We start from the raw sequence: 19,523 nt of genomic DNA, 5'->3' as shown, positions 1-19,523 counted from the left end.
TTTTTTTTTTTTTTTTTTTTTTTTTTTGCAGTACACGGGCTTCTCACTGTTGTGGCCTCTCCCGTTGCGGAGCACAGGCTCCGGACGCGCAGGCTCAGTGGCCATGGCTCACGGGCCCAGCCGCTCCGCGGCATGTGGGATCTTCCCGGACCGGGGCACGAACCCACGTCCCCTGCATCGGCAGGCGGACTCTCAACCACTGCGCCACCAGGGAAACCCTCATGGTCATTTTTGAGTTTTAAAAGCTTTTAGGTACTCTTTGGATTTGATAGCCTTCAGCTATTTTTTGAAGCACAAAGTTTTTATAAATGTTTTTTGATTTTACATTTAAGTGAACTTTTTAAAATTAAAGCAGTCATTTTGGATGCATATGCGTTTGTAATATCTTACTTTAAAAAGGCTCCACTGTAAGGTTTTAAAACTTATTGTTATGTTACAGACTGTTGGCAACACTTACGGTAATTTTTCATTAGCAACCATGTTTCCCAGGAGGGAATTTACCAAAGAAGATTATAAAAAGAAATTACTGGATTTGGAACTTGCCCCAAGTGCTTCAGTGGTACTGTTGCCAGTATGTATATGCATATATATTTTTTCTATTCTTATAGTCCTGTTTGTTCTGCTCTTGATCTTTTCTTATAATTAGAGGAAGGGAAGGTGAAAAGTGTACTGTGGGTAATTAAAGTCCAAATTATCAAAAAATGTTAGATCAGTTTATTGTTCCATTATCCTGGGCTTTATATTTGTATTGCTAGTGAGACACAATATAAATTTTCAGCTTTTTCCCTCACCTATTTTCATGTACAAAAAACGACCAGTAGGAGAGGAAAAGAAATGTAGAATATCTGCCTAATCTACTGACTTGGTGTCATTTATTTATGTATGAGTATATGAGTACTATTTACCAATTTTTAAAAAAACATTTTAATCTAAAAATAACATTCATTTTTAAACATATTAATCCCATCTGATCCTAACAATATTTTAATCTCTGATTAAAAAAAAGGCTCAGAACCTTAAATAATTTTGCCAAGGTGCCACCTTAAGTGCCAGAGCTGGGATGAGAGCTTGGTTCTTCCATATCTTGGTTAGTATATGGTAGTGCCCCCTAACCTGCAGTTTCTCCTTCCGTGCTTTCAGTTACTCGTGGCCAACCGCACTTTGAAAACATTACATGGAAAATTCCAGAAATAAACAATTCATAAGCTTTAAATTGCGGGCCGTTGTGAGTAGTGTGATGAAATGGTGTGTTGTCCCATCTGGAACATGAATCATCCCTTTGTTCAGCGTATCCATGCTCTGTATGTTACCTGCTCATTAGTCGCTTTCTGGCCCTCTTGGTTATTGGATAGACTGTCGAAATATTGCAGTGCTTGTGTTCAAGGAACCCTAATTTTATTTAATAATGGCTCCAAAGCTCAAGACTGATGATGCTGGCAATTTTGCTAGTCCCTTATTGTGCCTAATTTATAAATTAAACTTTATCACAGGTATGTGTGTATAGGGAAAAACATAGTATCTTTAGTGTTTGGTACTATCCATGGTTTCAGGCATCCACTGGGGGTCTTGGAAAGTATCCCCTGCAGGTAAGCAGGGGGACTACTGTAGCTTACCCAGATCTGAGCTTTAGCCCCACACCTAAAACAGTCCTCCAGTAATCAGGATTAGTTGTATTCATTGAGATCTGAAACCTTTCCCTTTTTAAAAAGCATTAAGAAAGACTTTTAAAATCAAACTTGTTAATTTCATTACAAAAGTTTAGTTCTCTTCAAAATAATTGGTTCATTTCACTGAGAAACTACTTTCCAGTTTCTGTGTTGTAATTACTCCTTTAAAGAAAAAGAGCTCCAGGAGTTCCTAGAAGTTTACACACTTGAAAAACAGCAAAAGATGGCAATTTTACCTTCTTGCAGTAAACTAAAATCCACAGGACTTTTCCAGGTAAAAAAGTTTATCTGGAACCTTGAGTGTGATGTGGTTGGGCCGATGTTGTCTTTATCTAGGTTCTTTCTTAATTTTTAGGCAGGAAGACCAACTACATCCATGGTACATTCTTCCAGTGGCGACTTTTGGACATTCTTGGGGACAGTACTTTACCCATTCCTTGCCATCTGGAGACTGATTAGCAACTTCTTATTCAGTAATCCTCCTCCTGCACAGACCTCGGTGAGAGCAGCATCATTGGAATCCTCAAACCTTGCATCGTCTGGCAACTCAGAAAAAAGGTATTTGTTTGTATTTTCCCCATTTGCAAAATATATTAGTAATGCCCAATGCCTTATTCAAAATGAAAAATTTTGTTATGGATACTTTGCCTTTTCTCTGTATAAGGGGGAAAACCCAACATGTTCTGGGAAGCTCAATACCTGAGTTTTCTCAGCCATCTTTCTAAAACCTATTCCATGGAAAGCAACTTTCACTGCTACTGATTTTATTATTTCATTTATTGAATTCTCTTTATCCCATAACAAAAGGCATATTTTTTTCAGGTCTAAACAGTAATATCTTTTCTTGTTACCCATGTTTTGTCTGACAGGATACTTAATTAATTTCTTACAGTCATCTTGTATGATTACTTTAGAGGGATCATTGTGCTGTAGATAATTTAACTGCCTCCTCTGGGTCATTCAGAGAAGGACCAAACTGGATGTTCACTTGAAAATGAAGTAACTCTTCAGAGAGTTATTTTGGACTAGTTCCTTAACCAAGAGGCCTTACTTTTGTTGGAGATGGCCAAGGTTTGAATGGTAATACTGATAGACAACACTAATGATCTTAGCTCATACCTCTGTTAAAATTCTACATATTTGAAAGAGGTTTACAGGAATTATTTTCTTAGAATTCGAGATTATACCCCCTTCTAATAATTAATAGCACAGTTTATTACAATATATACCTAGTATTGTTCAATACTTTATTGGGCCATTAATAGCAAATCCTCACACCAATCATATGTGGTAAGTAATGAAAATCCTTGCCTTTGTCTGCTGTAAGGAGATCCCTAATCTTGTGTGCTGTTGACTCTCTAGATGACAATTTGTGTTAACATTGTGACTGGGCTGATGCAGCCTTTCTTTCTTTCTTAACTATTAAGTAGGAAGACAAGTACATTACTCAAGTGGGGACAGAGAAATTGTTCTCTATCTAGTTTTAGAACAGCATTCAAACTAGGTCTTGTTAGGTCTGAATTTCAGAGCTCTTACTGAGCAATGAATGGAAGCATTTCATCCTGAATTACTGTCATATAGAAGAGCTTGCTGTGTGGGTTTCAAAAATTTATTTCAGGTAAGGGAAAAGGTCTTGGGTTGGGGCAAAGGATGGGATGAATGTATATCCGAGCAGGTGAAGCTTCGTGTTCCACCACTGGTTTTTGTTTTTCTCTCTCCCTTCCCCTCCAGTGTTGGAGAATGTGTTAGTGTAAATTTCACCTGTTTCCTTTCCATTTTCAGATGAAGAACTGTTTGTTCTAAATTGTCCATGCAGAAATAAATCACTCTTAAAAGATTCTGACAGGATTGAAAATTGCTAACTGACCATTTCTGTATATTAAGCTATGATTGGAGTTTGGGATAGCCTCTAGGGTGTTGTGTAAGTTATAAATAAATATTTTAGTAGATACATCAGCTTGCATAAATAATAAAGGAAAGATTTAGTTGGCAAGTGGTCCCAGTCTTCTAAAACTTAGTGAGTCACCAAGAAATACATGGACAACATGATGTGACTAGTTTGGCTTAGAGAACAGATGAAGTTACACCACCAAAAATGTATGAAGTCTAGTACTGCATTAGTAGATATAATGATCTCTGTGGACTTTTCTTAAACTATACTAATGGCAGTTTAAAAGAAATGGCTTTGTGTTACTGCTGTTTTCATTTTATATCATCTTCTTCTTTCCTCCCTCTTTTGTTATTTCAGGGAACCAGTCAGAAAAAGAGTGCTGGAGAAACGGGGGGAAGACTTTAAAAAGGAGGGCAAGATATACAGATTGAGGACTCAAGACGATGGTGAAGATGAAAACAACACTTGGAATGGAAATTCTACTCAACAGATGTAGTGTGACAAGTACAATATGTGCAGTAATCATTGTTTCTCTTACGATTTAATTCAACTAAAATTCTGCTGGAGAAGTGGGACTGCTTTATGTTTTCCAACTCATCTACAAAATGTCTCTTTATTCCTGCTTAGTGGGTTAAAGTTGTTTAACCTCAGACAAGTCAAGAGATAAAATAACTGGCTGCTAGGTCCTTGTATATGGTAACCAACTGCTAGAAGCCTAAAATAACAAAAGGTCTGCGACAGCCTCCCTTTATCAGCTTTCTTGTTTAGTATTTCATATGCCCATTAGCCCTGTGCTCTCAGATGATATGTTTTGTTTAGGGCTGTTTTGCTCCAGAACTCCTCAGCCCACACAAAGTAACTGGTATGTCACTGAATAATTTGATTTTGAGTCCGAGCGTTTTAACTAGCCAATCAGATGATAATTTGGGTTTAACTTTTCTCTTCTTGCTCATCAGCTGCAAGCAAAATCTTGTAGTTTTTAATCTTAAACACTGAATAAAAAAATCTTTTCCAAAAATCAGAATGATCTTATCTTTCCTTTAAGTTTTGTTATCCTAGCATCTTTTTGTTGCACAGGGCTGTGTGGAGGTCATGTGTCTCTGATACCCCCCTACCCCACTGTACTGCCCTGGAACTATCCCAGGAAAGGAGGTGACCACCTTATCTTAAATATCACTGCAGGAAGAAATTTTCTGACACACACCGATGCTATGTTACTGTCTCTCCTAATTCAGGGAGGCATCGCTTTGTTTGCATAATGTTATGGTCTTTGTTCTCATCGGACAAAACAACTGCTGGTCTACAACTAGTTCTCTGTCACCTTTATACTGAAGTTTTGCTCTCAATAATGATAATCACTCTTCAAAGAATTGAAGTACCTGTATTGTAGGACAAGAAGTAGGGAATTAAGATCTGCCTCTTGCTCATTTGGTTATTCTTAAGAATTTTAGGTTCTTAATCTGACTAATGTGCTACTATATGTTTATGGTGCTGGAGACACTAAGAATGTTTGAAAGAGGGAGTAAGTTTGACTGTTCCTCTTCTAATCTTTTGTGTTTAGATTGGAATAGAAGGACTCTGACTTTATTTTGTAATGGGAGGAAGAAATTTTCCCAGAGCAAACTTCGTTTTTCACCAATGAAGTAACAGTGACTTTAAAAAATGGTAATAGTGTTGGCAAGGAAACAGTGAGACCAGGTACGTTGTTAGTAGGAATGAAAACTGGGATAATCTTTCTGAAAAACATTGTCAGAAACCTTAAATATTTCATGCTCTTTGATCTAATACGTTTTTTGAAGGAATGACCATAAATGCAGGCAAAAGTTAGGTATAAACATGTTAAGTTTTATTTATTTTACTTCAGAATTAGAAACCAGCTAAATGCCTTCTGCAGAATTAACTTTTGCTGAGGAGAAATGGCACAATACTAATTGAACAATTCAGTTTAACGTATTTATTGAGTACCTGTTATGCGTTCCGGGAAAAAAGCAGGATACAGAGCTGTAGGTACAGTATGATCTCAGCTTTATAAACACATTTTATATAGAGGTAGTACTATGTATTAACATAACGTAAAGAAAACGCACCAAACGTTAATGGTGGTAAGAGTGATTATATATAATTTTAGTTCTTTTTTGCATCCTTATATGTTTCTCAATTTTCTGTAATGAAATTACTTCCATAATTTAAAAAGTACGCTTGAAAAAGAAACATCTCCAGCAAGCATCCCATTTCAGTAAAGGTTTGTCGTCTTTAAAAACATAGCAATATGTGAATAAAAAACCAAGTTTGCCTTGAAAAAAAATCAAATAGAGATTCTTAGAGAAACGTACATAAAAGAATGATTCAGTCTTTGAGTAAGAGGATCCTTCATCAATTTTATATTTTAAAAAGTGTGCATGGTAAATTCAAAACCGTATGGAAGGCTATAAAATGACATCTTCCTCTTTGTATCCTATCCCCAGTTCTAGTCCCCAGAAGTAACCTCTATTAACAATTTCTTTTGTAGTTTTCAGAAAAATTTTATGCATACATAAGCAAATATGTAATCTTTATTTTTTAAATAAATGGGATCATATTATATATATACTACTCTGCATCTTGCTTTTTTACGTACACAGTCTTGAAGATCTTTCCCCATCAACACATAGCTACCTCATTCTCATTAATGGCTGCAAAGCATTTCACTTGATAAACTTACCCATTCTCTGGTTGCGTTCATTGGTTATTACAGTTTTTGTGCTTGTGTTTGTTTTTCTATTACAAACATTGCTACAGTGAACATCTTTGGGAAGGTGTCTTCTTAGCTGTGGAAGTATACTTGAACGTCACTGAGTCAAAGGGTGTTTGCAGTTTGGATTATAAAAAATGCTGGGGAATTGCCTCCTGTAAAGGCTCTGTGAATTTACAGCAGCTAACAGGTAGGAGGATGTTGATTTCCCCACATCCTTGGCAGCACTGTATTATACTTTTGCATCTTTGTCAACATGATAAATGAAAAACTGTATGCATTTTATATGCATTGTGTTGATTTTGAATGAAGGTGAGCATCTTTTAATATTATTGGTTATTTTGATTTATTTTCTGAGAACTGCCTGTGTTTTCTTTCATTTTGTGTTTATCATCTTTTTCTTATTGATTTATAACAATTTCACGTATATTAAGAAAGTTAGCCCTTTGTCTAGCATATGCTATACATATCTTCTCCATGTTCATCTTTTGATGAGTATGTTGATGGTAATTTCTTGCCAGAATTTTTATGTGGTCCTGTATCAGCGTTTTTCTTTATGGCCTCTGGGTCTTAAGTCTTGATTATAAAATACTTTTCCCATTTCAGAAAGTAATTTAAAAAAAATTTACCCATCTATTCTAGCATTCTCGTGGTTTCATTTTTTTACATTTACATCTTGTATCCTAGTAAGGGATGTGGCTCCCTTTCCCCGCCTGTGGCTAACATCCTCAAGAGCTAACCTGTGAGCCACCTCCATGTATGGAGTGGTCCATCATCCACCTGCCCCCCGCCCCTGATTTGGCAGGCCGCCTCTGTCATGCACCCTGTTCCCACGCATGGCTGGTTTGTCTCGGCTCTCTTTTCCTTTGTTGATCTTTCTATTCTCTCTGTTTCAAAACTACTTTTTATAACTAGTTTTATAATATATTTTATATTCTTTTTCCCCCCAGATTTATCCTGGATCTTTTCTCAAGTTTGTTTCATGTGAAACTTTATATTATTCTTTTTCATGTCCTGGCCCCCCCCCCCAAAAAAAAAGTTATATTGACTTTAGGTATAATTGAAAGCTTATACGAATGTCTCTGATATCACTTTTAGAACCATCTTCACCCCATCTGATAAACTTTTTCTGTCTATTGGTAGGAGAAAAATGCTTGTGCCCTGCAATTCTGACTGTCAGGTTGGGGCCCACGGCAGTGGAACATTTTGATAGGAATTTTCTATAGATACAATTCAGGTAAGGAACACTTATAAGAAGCAAAATTTCGAGTGTGATTGGCCTTTTAAAACCAATTGAAAACTGCTCTATTTTAAAAAAAAACTTTCTCCCAGATATCTAGGAAGAATATATAGACTAAACAAGTTTGAGTGTTCCATACTGTGACTGTCTGATTAGCACCTCCAAGGGGCATTGATAAAGACTCGCTGCTACTCAGCATATGTTTTGTGAATGAGCACACAAATGCAGCGGGTGTGTTTCCTCTGCCCTGTCTCCAAAATGTGCCTGCCAGGGACACTGAGACGTGGCCCTCTGGCCTCCAAAAGCTAACAGCAGAGGATTACTGTGGTGAAGCTATACAAGCGGACAGTCATAACTTCTGTGGAACCTGCCTTCTCAAGGAGAAGCACCTATAGAAGATAGATAGGACACAGTTAATAGCACCTTTTTTAGTTTCTGAGGAACACAAGGTAAGCGTCTGGGAGGGAGCCTGAAGAGAGGGCAGGAGGTGACATTGCAGTTGAATTTTTATGAAAAGGATTGATATGGTTCTTACTAATGTTTTTGCCTTTAAAATCTCTGAAAATTAAAACAGCCCAGTTCAGTGGCTCACAGAACCAGTAGACGCATTCAGTATCTACTTATTTCCACAAGAGCCACTTGCAGGGTCATCTAATGTGCACGTGAATTCCTGATACTGGGGCAAGGTGGAGATATTTCCATTTTAATCAGAGACTTGAAATCCTTCAAGTTTAATTAGTATCTAATAGTGCAGAGACTTTTACAAACTCTGTTATGGGTAAATTATAAGATCCTCAGTGGTCCTGGAGGTGGCAAAGGCTTCAAAGAAACTAGGCCTATTTTGCAGAACTGGAGGAGGTGGTAACTTGAGGTCAGAGTGAAGAACTATGGCTCAATTCCTGTTCACCTGGTTGTGTTTGCTTTTGCTTGGAGTGCTTACAGTACTGGTAGGACAGAAATGCCACACCAGAGACTCCAAGAAGCATTAGAGCAAAGAGTACATACAGTGCTGTCTGGGCCTCTGTTGTACCCAGCCTGAGCCCCAGGAACTGAACGTCCTCTTCTCTCATGGGGCTGGCGGTGGGCTCAGCATCTAGGAGAGAACAACAGAGGCAGTGTGTGCATTGGTACAGACGGAGTTATCAGATGTATGTTAACCTAGATTAAGCCCGAGCCAGATCCTTGTGGTAGAGAAGCTACAGGGTGAGCACGTTGGGGAGGTGACGATACGAATCCTTCACACTGAGTTATGAGCCTCTGAAGGAAGTCACGTCATTTTAGTTTTGAAGCATCCCTCTGAGTGATTAGAGTATAATCTATACTGGATAATTGTCTCTTAATTTGTATAGTACTTTATACTTTTCAAACATTGGCCACCTTACATTGTGCCAGGCACGGTGTTTGATCCTTGCGTCGGCCCAGCGTTCGCCTAGTTTCTTGCCTAAGGCTGCACAGCAAGTTAGTGGTAGGGCTGGGACAAGAATCTAGACCTGCTGTTCCCAGACCAGGGCCTAGTTTCTCGATGTAACTTTAACCCTAATTCCTTTGTTCCATCCTAAGAATGTCTGGAGCATTCAAAGAACAGAAATGTTGGTTGAATGAATGAAGGGGATGGAGAGGCAGAGAGGAGGGTAGTAAACTAGAAGAAAATAGAAACAGGCCCCCTCGCCCCTCACCCTCTGGCTTTTGTCCCTCCCAGAGCCACGTCTCACCTTGCTGCAGACAAGGGTGTGGCCCTGCAGCGGGGTCAGGGAAGCCGTTGCACCGGACTATGGAGGCGTAGAACTTGGCCGACGCTTTGGGGATCCTTGGCAGAGAAGTGTCAGTATAGTTCACGAAATGCACACCGAACTTCTCTGCGAAGCCTGTGGCCCACTCAAAGTTGTCCATCAGAGTCCAAACCGTGTATCCTCGAAGGTCCACCTTATCCTGCACAGCTGCCCAAAGACAGGCCCCAGCTTGAGCTTCCCTGGTCTTCCCAAGACACCTTTCCACCAGGCCTACTGAGGCCGTGCCTGCCCACAGCTTTCCTACGGTCCCTGCATGCAGGTCAAGGTGAGCTTTTTTCAGCTCTTTAAGAGAGCTGCCCACCCTTTGCATGCAGGAATCGTTAGCTGGTCCTCCATGGGTGCTCCTGCATTTTCTAGAAAGGCTCAGCCCTGAATGGGAGTCAGGAACATGGGTAGAGACTAAATTAATCCTCCTGGGTCATGTGTAATCCTCCTTGTCTTCACATCATGGGTTATTGGTCTTGGACAGAGCCTTAGAGTGTTAATGCTCTTCCCTATAGAAAAATATTTTGTCTGGAATAAGATTTTCTAATCGTTTCTTTTTGCTGCTGCATTGCTCATTTTCTTTTACTCAGCATTACTTACCGTTTCTGTGTCATAGTCCCATCCCAGGTTGTTCTGCTGAGCTCAGGGCCTCAAACTTTTGCTTGGGGAACAAAAGATCATACAGACAACCCCTCCAGCCCATTCCATGTGGCCCCCACCCAGACTGTCCTCAGGAGGGCACTGCTGTTCAGGGGCATTGACACCAGAGGATCAAGCAGAGCAAATGACAGGCCAAGAACTCGGGTCTTAGCTGTATCAGGCAACAGGGTTTGCTTGCTGAGCTTATATTTAGGAAGGAAGACTCTTAGTGTGCAGCCCCAAAGGCTTAAACCCAAAACGAGCTAGAAACCTCATCTTTCTCATCTCGGGCTTGTGGATGCAGTACTGCCCTGACTGCAGACGTTAGCATATGTTTCCAGCAGTGAAAGGTGCACTTGGAGGAAGGGCGGGGGCCTGGCATACCTTTGAGCGCCTCGTTGATGTAACTGCGGAGGTAGTAGATCCTAGCAGTGTCGTTGAGGTCTGATTCTTCCCGCTGGGACACTCCATTTTCTGTTACGTAGATCGGGGGGTTGTTGTACTCCTCCTTTAACCAGTTCAGGATCCTCCTGAAGCCGAAAGGTGTCATCTTCAGCCAGAAGGAGCCAGAGTCTGGCCAAGAGCGATCTGTGACGGAGGCAACTCCCCTACGAGTTAAAACGCTAAGGTTTAGGTCTCGATTTGTAAATCCCAAGAGGCCCTCTGCACAAAACAGGATTTACACTGGAAGAAAACCTAGATTTTTGCCTAGACTCGAGAGTCGTAGCTACACCTAGAAGAGTCAAAAGGCCTCGGATTCTCTTTTCACTAGTTGTAGTGGCATCAGTCAGTGCTGGTGTAACTTTGGACAGGCCACCTAAGCTCTCTGTTCTGCTTTCTACCTGTACAGAGGAATGGTCTTACTCATGGATCTAACCCTCCACGGCTCTGTTAACAGGCCACACCTCACACTAGATGTGAAAGGGCTCTGAGCTTCCCTTACCGTAATCTCCCATGGGATGCGAGTGCTGTCTTCAGAGAAGGGGCGCCCTTGAGTCACCTACGTCTGGTCGACGCCACCCGCAGGCCACAGGCACAGCCACAGGCACCAGTATTTGGGCCTCCATTCATGTGATGATGGGGTAGATATGCTGGGACCTGCCTCAAGTGCCCAAGACCCTTCCTCTCTCTCCAGCAATGGGCAAGGAGAGGGCATCAGGTTGTGCCAGAGGGAGCTCTGCGGGGGTGCACAGAAGCTCATGCATTTCATTAGGAGGAACAGCCATTTAGATATTTCTTAACGTCCAAATCCTTCAGGAAAAAAAACGGTTGCGTTTTATCAGGAGCTGGATTTATTGTTCACCTGAACTGCATGTGGGGCGTTTCATAAGCTTGAGCACAGGTGCCTGGGGAGACAGTCCCAGGACCCATGAGGCAGCAAGAGTCGAGTGGGTGCGTGAACGGGGACCAGCAGGGAGGCCTCTCAGCCCTGCTCAGCAAGCCTGACTCTGGTGGTTGCAGGATGCAGTGGGGATGTCAGCGCTTGTTTCCAAAGAAAGAACCCGGACAGAGTCACAGCTACTGATGGGGAAAGATGCTTTGTCAGAAGAGGGACAAAACAGTGTGCACACATAATAATCCTGATTTTTTGTAATAAACATTTCTGTATAACTATATACTATATAAACTGTATATAATATAAATATATAGAGAGGTAGTACACCCATACACACACACACATACTTCTGAAATGACACAAGAATTTCCTGTTCTTGCTTTCCAGTGTTTCTACTGTGAACATATATTATTTGTAATACAGAAATAATAGTTTAACCTTTACCCTCAAAAGGAAAAAAGAAGCTTGTTATTTTGACTGAAATAACATCTGGTAAGTGAAACAAATCTGATGAAAAAAGAAAACCGAAAGAAAAAAAACCTTTTTTTCATGTTTTTAAAAACTCTTAAGCCTGTCTGCTTTTTAAATGGAAAGCATCTTGGAAACCCTAGCCTGAATTACTATCTGACTGATAGAGGTTCTTTTAGGTATCTCAGGAGATGGGGCTCATCTTGCAAAAACCCCAGGATACACAGCATGAGGAGGCAGTTTCAGAGGCTGTACAGGCCTCTAAGTGAGAGAAGAGGAGCACTTTGCTGTCTTTTCCAAAGATTGTTCCAGGCACCCTTCCTTACCTGTCTGCATCGAAGGAAGAGATCCAAGAGGCATAGTTGAGATCGTAGGCCAGGACAGTGGTGTAGTGATTGAACCCAAAAAAGTCATAGGTGCCGTTGATCCTCCTCTTCTCACTCTCTGTGAACTCAGGGAGCCTGGAAGGAAAGGGCCATTAAGGACGTGGGGTTTGGGAAGAGAACGTGCTGTGGGGTGTTGGTGGAGGGCTCTAAACTCAGGTACCTGGAGGTGACTACGGGCCTCTGGCCGGGAGCAAGGAGAGGCCCTCCCAGCTGCTGCTGAAGGCACCTGAGCCTCCTTCTACCAGACCACAGACCTCGCCTCCCTCTCTCTCTTCCTGTTGCAAGTTTTTACTGTGGTTTGTTTAGGCGTGCTATTTTTCTCCAAAGTCATCCTCATTAGTAGGGGAAATACTTTTACAAATTGAATTGACTGAACTTTTGAGATTTGGACTTTTCTGCTCACATGATTTCACTGCACTTTTTAAAAAATTAGTTAACTTATTTTTAACTGTGTTGGGTCTTCGTTAATGCAAGCGGGCTTTCTCTGGTTGCGGTGCGCGGGCTTCTCATTGCGGTGGCTTCTCTTGTTGCGGAGCACGGGCTCTGGGCGCACAGGCTTCAGTAGTTGTGGTTCACGGGCTCAGTAGTTGTGGCACACGGGCCTAGTTGCTCCGCGGCATGTGGGATCTTTCCGGACCAGGGCTCGAACCCGTGTCCCCTGCATTGGCAGGCGGATTCTTAACAACTGCACCACCAGGGAAGCCCTGCACTTTCTTTTTAAACATCTGGTGGAACATTTTCCTTGTATTCTTTTTTTTTTTAATTGAAGTATAGTTGATGAACAGTGTAGTGCCAATTTCTGCCGTACTGCAAAGTGACTCAGTTATACACATGTAGACATTCTTTCCATGTATTCTTAGTGAGACTTTTCTATACAATTCAATCAACATGCACTTGTGTGCAACACTTAGAGGTTCATCTCAGCCAAATCCTGACTACATGCTGCAGGTTTAGGGTTGCCTAGAGAATGCCCTGCTTAGGTGCCTGACACCTCACCTTGACCTTTCTGCTACCATTAACCTGGGGAAGAACCTTCCCTCCCTGAGGTTTCTGAAATACTGGGGCAAAACTAAGCCCCCGTGCCCACGCCTTTATTTCCCCGCTCAGGAGCCAGCAGGGGTTCCTCAGGTCCCGTGGCGTCAAGGCTGAGCCCCTGTGCTCGGCCTCCAGGCCCGGCACCATGTGGCCTTGGCCCTCCCACCGCTACTGGGCCAAGTCTCCCGAATTCCAGCTGCAGGTGTCCCACTCATTCCGACCTCTAGGCCGGTGCTCACACGCCTCCCCATTGGATGGAAGGGCCTCTGCTCTCCCAAATGCTGTTGCTTCTCAAGGCCCAGGCTCAGCTGATGTCCTGTCTTGTCCGTGAAGTCTCCTGGGTCTACCCAGCCTGCCCTGATCTCCTCTGAGTTTTCCTTGCATGAAGAAATTGGGGAATAGAATTCCTTGGAGTGATGAAGGTCACTGTCTTCCCAGCCAGTGTGTCAGCACTTGAGGAACCATATTTGGAACCCCCTCTTTGTGTGGACCTTGCCGGGCCTGGCCCTGGCCTGGGTACACAGTAGGTGCTCAGCAAGGTTGTGTTAATGGACTGGAGCACTCAGTTGCTTGTTGGAGACCAGGGTTGACAGATCAGACCTTTTGGCTCAGCAGGACTTAACCCTAACCAGGCCAGCACACACGTGCGTTTTAAGGGCCAGGATGGATTATTTCATCCTCACAGGTATAAGACTCAAAGGCTGTGTTAGGAATGCTTGCCTTTTGAAGTTTTACCCTAGCCTCCCCTTCTTATGGTCACATGAGCTACCTTAGAGCTTGTGGGTATGTTCCCAGAAGGCCAGGGCACTGCGTCCCCTTCCCCACGCCACACCTCTAAATCCCCAGCCGGACGACTCTTAAACCGAGCACGGGCCCTGCAGTCAGCCTGCTTTCAAATCCCAGCTCCATCACTGAACAGCTGGGCAGTCTTGCCATAATCTCTGTGCTTCAGCTTACTCATCTTTAAATAGGAGTGAAAGTGCCCACAGAAGATGGATCAATGTTAGCTGTTGCTGACGTTGCTGTTACTTCCTTGACGGAAGTAGGACTGCCACGGTGCAAACCATTGCCACCCACTGGCCAAAGGACAAAAAGCACTCAGCTAAGAGTCACCCATTGCTACCCACATTCACTCCTAAGGTGATGAAATAGGATAAGATGAGCTGGGGAATTTGTCCTCTGAGTGAGATGGTGGGTCGCTAAGAAGTAGGTGCCCTGGGGACGGATTTCCTGGCTATTCTGAAGAATAATAATAAGGGCAACTGCCTTTTGTCTTAACTGCCTGTCACAGCCATGCCAGGTCCTGGGCTAAGCAATTCACATACACATTCGCGTGTAATCTTCCCGGCAAGCAAGGAAGCTCAGACACGCCTAAGACACGCCTCTCTGACCCCAACAGCCATGCTCTCGTCACTGTGCCGTACACCCAGGAGCCTCAGTTGGGCACCACAGAGCAGACATCCTCCCAGCTCTCATGGCTGAGTGCGTGGCAGCGCCAGGACCTACCGAGACTTGTTGAGGCCTGCCGCCAAGCTCCTGTCACGGACCCGTGTCTTCATCACCTCGGGGTAATCCCCATTCTTGAAAATCGGATGTGCGAACCAGCCTCCCATGAACTGCGGGTGGGGTTAAGGGGGAACAGTCAGTGCCGGCATTAACAGGCGGGCCCACAGGAGACCGGAGCTCCCGGCTCAGGCGTCGCTGACCCCAGGGCCCCTTCTCCCCAACCCAGTATGAAGCGTGCCTCTCTTCTGCGGCTGTTCCCATATTGCAGCTCAAATGCCCACAGGTCTTGTCACCCCGCTGGGAGCTCACTGTGGGAAGGGCAATGTTCTCACCCACTGTAGCTTGAGGGATGTGAACCGATTTGGCCCTGGACTTGACAAATGCGGCTGGCTGCCCTTAGGAGGGTCCTGCAGAAGAGGGGGAGAGACCCCAAGCCTCCAGGCCCTGATTTCCTCTCTTACCACAGAGCAGGTCCTTCCCCGTCCTCACGCCTAAGGACCCACCAGAACCTCTGGGAGGAACCAGGTGCAAGGCTGGTTGCCCAGGCAAAGGATGATTCTTCATGGGTTTTGGACTCGCAAAGTGAGGAACTTTTCAGTCTGTTTTCTTGAATGAGGTCCAGGCCATCCTTACCCTTAGGGGGTATATGTGGCAACCAAGTGCTATGACGCTGTGGGTCCTGAGAGGCTTCTTCTATCTCGACATCCTCCCCTCACCTGCTGGCTACTCCCTGAAATGTGGGTTGAGGACAGCCTTCCATTCCCAGTCAGAGATGAGGCTTGGAACATACTCACTCTGGTAAAAGAAGCTTCAGTTCACTCTGAGGTGAGAAATTGTTTCTGTGGAAGCTGATTTTATTAGGGGACATACATATCATAGTCCTGAGCTGCAGGATCACAGTTCATGGACGAGCTGTGATAATGAGACTACAGCCTAACATTTCCTGAGGTTTGTTTTGATTTCAGAAAACAAATTATTGCTCTAACTCACCAGTTCTGTGAGTCTGAAATGAGGTAATGAATTAATTTTGTTCCAAGGCCTTCCCCCTAGCTGGCTAGCAAATGAGACATTAAGTTCTTGTTTGCACTTTTTAATTTGACCACCTTTGTCAAGTTCGTTTGTGAAGAATTTGGGAAACCAAGGCCATTGGTGTCCTTTCAGAAATGCCACAGTTTCCGGACTCCTCCTCAGAGCCTTTAAAAGTGGGGAGCAATCTGGAGAGAGAGAGAAGCTTGCTTTTTTTTCCTGATGCTGAAACATGGGAGAGGGTGCCTTCAGACCTCTTCAGAGACAGTAGCAGGAGCCAGGGAAAAGCTATGGCATGAAGAGCACCGTTCTCTCTCTCGTCTTGCAGGGGCCCAGGCTGAAATAAGGGTGGGCCGTGTTGTTGGGACCTGCTTACTTGTGCTTCCACTTCCCAGGAGCAAAATTCCATGACCAAAAGATGCATATCCTTATGTGAAGCTCATGGAAAATTCGGGGCGCTAATGAGTTTCACATAACCTAAAGCCCCCAACTTAAGGTAATTCTTAGGCAGAGTAAGTAAAATCAGATGGTGACACCTAGAGGCGAAATGTGACATTGCAGCCCAGTTCTATTAGCTCCTATAGTCAAACCAGATTGAAAAGGCAGAATTTCTTTCTGTTATTTAGCTTCAAGCCAGTGTTGCATCCAGTAAGAGCTATATGTATAAATTATTTTTTTAAGACTTGAAAGAAAACAACCCCAAAGAACTTTCATCACAGCAAACCTATGAGGTAGTTAGGTCACCTCCATTTCAAAGATGAGAAGACTACAGTACAAAAAGTTTAGATGATTTTCCCAAGGGCACAGAATAAGGTAATAGCAACGCAGGGCCTAGTTCCTAAATCTTTGTTTCGCAGTCTAATTCTGTTTCCATTAGATCGTGACAGGAGGGGAAAAGAGCAAGAGTAAGAACAATGCCCAGAGGAAGAACAGACCTGAACGTATCTCCTGGCGGCCTCCACCTCCTCCTGGTTGGAGGGGTCTCTAGGCTCAGCCCAGTCGCTGCTGATGGTGATGGAAATCATGCCACCTTGACGGGCACGGTACACATCGTTGTACAGATGCCAGGCCTCAGCGTGAGCCTTTATTAGGTTGTGGCCAGCAATGTAGGGACCAGTGCCAGGCCTGGAGGAGATTCCTGGAAATATACACAGAGATGTCAGTGAAGAATAAATGTGGCCAAGAATATCACTTTCTGCCTATAGATGGCCTCTTCGTGTTTGGGAGAAAGGCTGAAGATTTTGGCTTGAGGAAGAATGGAATTCAAATCCTGTCTCCACTTTTTAAAGCTGGCCAGGTAACTTTGGGTTGAGTAATTCAGTCTTTCAGTTCCTTCCTCTGCAAAATGAGCAATAGAGAGTTCTTATGAGAAGGAAATGAAACAGTGTGTGTGCAAAGCACCCAGAAGTACTGTGTCTGGCAAAGAGAAGGCACTTGATTGACAGGTGTTGGTTTCTGTACCCCTCGCCCAAAGAGTGGCTCATATGTAACAGGCAAAGTATCCAGAAGAGTGTGTGCCTCAGGAGGTGACATCCTGGCACTCTGCGGGGACCCACAGTGAAAGTAAGAGTTGGAGAATATAGCTGATGGAAGCATCTGACACAGAGATTCCTTGAGAACAAATGTTATGAGAGAGGCTGCCTCTCATATGTTGAAGGAATGATAAACCAAAGTGTCAACCAAGGACCAATGGGAGATACATCTGGTAATGGGTCAAAGCAGATCTCCCTGTGGCTCTTTCCAGCTTTTACATGTAATCCCAAGGAATCACATAAATGAACACGAATTTACTCTCTAAGGCTCAGAACTCAAGAAAAGGAAAATTGGAGGGTTCTCAAGGGACAAGGAGAGGTCCACAATTCCTTATTAAAAACTCTTAGGAACACAGCACTGTAAATCAACTATATACTTCAATTAAAAAAAAACAAAAAACCCAGGGTTTGATGTATTTTGGGATTAAAAGGTTTCTGTGTCTTGGAAAAGTAATAAGTTGCATATAACATAGTTACATATGACCCCAGCAGGGCCCAGGACAGCTCTCCACGATTAAGGACATTAATACGTCTGCTGCTGAACTTTTCCAATTTTAGCATATGTGCTGCCGAAACGAGCACTGCTCGTGCAGAACTTCTGAATGTTCACTCTAAGTGGGATGTCACCTCACATTGGTTCAAGTCAGGTTAAGCCCAGGTCAGCCAAATCATATATTGGAAACTTTTGCATTTTTGGAGTTGCAAAAACCACTGTGGATCTGTACAGTCTGATGTATTGTCCTTTCCTATATTGATTAGTCCACACCCTTGATCTCAGGCAGCTTCCTATCTGAGGCAGATCAGAGGTAGAGAGAGAGCAATGAAGCCATTTGGATGTATTGAGACGTGAAGTTCATGTTCAGCAAAAGTGGTGTCAGAAGGGGGAAGCTCTGCTGCCTGCCAGGCAGCCCTGAGCAGAAGGCAGGGATTATGAAGCACTGCCTTCGGGCTTTCGTAGCCTCCTCCTCCAGGGCCACCTGGATTTCATGTCTTTGTGGTGCTGAGAATGCCACACTCCAAAGAGCTGACAAGGGGGGGTCTGGGACCTTTACCTGGAGCTGCTGTCCCATAGCCATAGCCCTGGTTAGCAATGACAAAGGGCTCGTTCAGTGTGATCCAGAACTTCACCTTGTCCCCCAGCCTCTGGAAGAGCACATCTGCATACTCCTTAAACCGCTGTACAACCGTCTCATTCTCCCAGCCTCCGATGTCCTGGAGTGCCTGCGGCAGGTCCCAGTGGTAAATGGTCACCTGTGAAAAAGCAAGATCAGCATTTCCATCAACCTCCTTTTCATGGGAAGCCAGTGATGCTGTATGCACCAGCGTAAATGTCTACTGCTAAAGCTGAGGATGAATGATGTGACAAATAAGCCTCAGGGTTCTCTGGCCGGAAGGGTAGGACAGCAGTGTTGAAGTGTGAGAAATTCATACCTCTGGATCAGAGAAGCCTGGGTTTGAGTCTCAGCTCTGCCACCTACCAGCCATCTGACCCCAGGCTCAGGCCCTGAGACCTCTATGTCCCGGAATCGTTGTGAGGCCGAAATCACATGGCAGAGGACACAAAAAGTGGCTGACATCCTGCCATCTCTTCAGCAAATGTTAGCTATGGTTGTAGTCAAGGATCAGAAATGCTAGAGCTTCAGAACCGCCGGGATAGACTGCACTGAGAGTCTGAGGCTCTGAGGCATTTTGCTTGTAAAGGGGCATCCCCATGGACATCTGTCTGGAGGTTCTTTCTGAGGACCTGGGAACCCTTTGCTGGAGAGGGGCCCCTATGGCCATGTCCGTGTGGTAGCCTTTCCTCTCTCCGGGTCTTCCCTTGATGCTCCTGACACACCCCCTCTTGGCCACGCTGGGGGTCTCCACTGTCCGCAGTCTCCACTGGGCTGCCAACCATCTTCAGCTCAGGCCCAGTCTCTCCCTTTGCCTGAAATGCCCTTCCCCTGCCCACCCACCCACCCAGACTGTCCTCTTTCTTCAAGACCCACACCTCCTTGAAGCTTTTTCCGGCCACAGCACTTTTCTTTTCTGCGGTGTCTCAATGCCCTTAAGAACTACAGGGAATTCCCTGGAGGTCCAGTGGTTAGGACTCCATGCTCTCGCTGCCAAGACCCTGGGTTCGATCCCTGGTCGGGAAACTAAGATCCTGCATGACACGTGGCACAGCCAAAAATAAATAAATATTTTTAAATCTATTTAAAAAAATAAGAACTACAAAATCATTAAGCCCTGAGTTCTGTTCTTTCTGATGTTGTGAATTGTTATGTGTAATGCAGCTCGTTTCCCCCCAG

The 19,523-nt window shown here is 43.9% G+C and overlaps 2 protein-coding genes across 3 annotated transcripts in view; one reads left to right on the top strand and one right to left on the bottom strand.

Moving 5' to 3' along the window:
- The window catches only part of UBXN4 (UBX domain protein 4), a 34,141-nt gene extending 27,991 nt beyond the window's left edge, over positions 1-6,150 (top strand). Inside the window, exons 11-13 of the mRNA XM_027132158.1 lie at positions 440-571; positions 2,023-2,225; positions 3,916-6,150. Of these exons, the coding sequence (XP_026987959.1) occupies positions 440-571; positions 2,023-2,225; positions 3,916-4,054 (474 nt within the window). The 3' untranslated portion in view covers positions 4,055-6,150. The remainder of the gene's footprint in view (positions 1-439; positions 572-2,022; positions 2,226-3,915) is intronic.
- A 1,787-nt stretch (positions 6,151-7,937) lies between these two features.
- Positions 7,938-19,523, bottom strand: part of LCT (lactase) — a 51,267-nt gene continuing 39,681 nt past the window's right edge. The window contains exons 11-17 of one of the 2 annotated variants that reach the window (XM_027132119.1): positions 18,285-18,483; positions 16,636-16,838; positions 14,675-14,784; positions 12,074-12,208; positions 10,328-10,551; positions 9,242-9,466; positions 7,938-8,622 (exon numbers count right to left, since the gene is read on the bottom strand). In XM_027132119.1, coding sequence (XP_026987920.1) covers positions 8,402-8,622; positions 9,242-9,466; positions 10,328-10,551; positions 12,074-12,208; positions 14,675-14,784; positions 16,636-16,838; positions 18,285-18,483 — 1,317 coding nt within the window. In that variant the 3' untranslated portion in view covers positions 7,938-8,401. Of the gene's footprint in view, positions 8,623-9,241; positions 9,467-10,327; positions 10,552-12,073; positions 12,209-14,674; positions 14,785-16,635; positions 16,839-18,284; positions 18,484-19,523 lie in introns of those variants that run through there. The other variant, XM_027132130.1, reaches the window with a different exon arrangement.

Source organism: Aethalodelphis obliquidens, unplaced genomic scaffold (genome assembly GCF_003676395.1).
Source record: "Aethalodelphis obliquidens isolate GAN/ISIS:26980383/991018 unplaced genomic scaffold, ASM367639v1 scaffold2, whole genome shotgun sequence".
Lineage (NCBI taxonomy): Eukaryota > Metazoa > Chordata > Mammalia > Artiodactyla > Delphinidae > Aethalodelphis > Aethalodelphis obliquidens.
The sequence above is the reverse complement of the archived record's forward strand: the minus strand, read 5'-3'. Positions and strand labels throughout refer to the sequence as shown.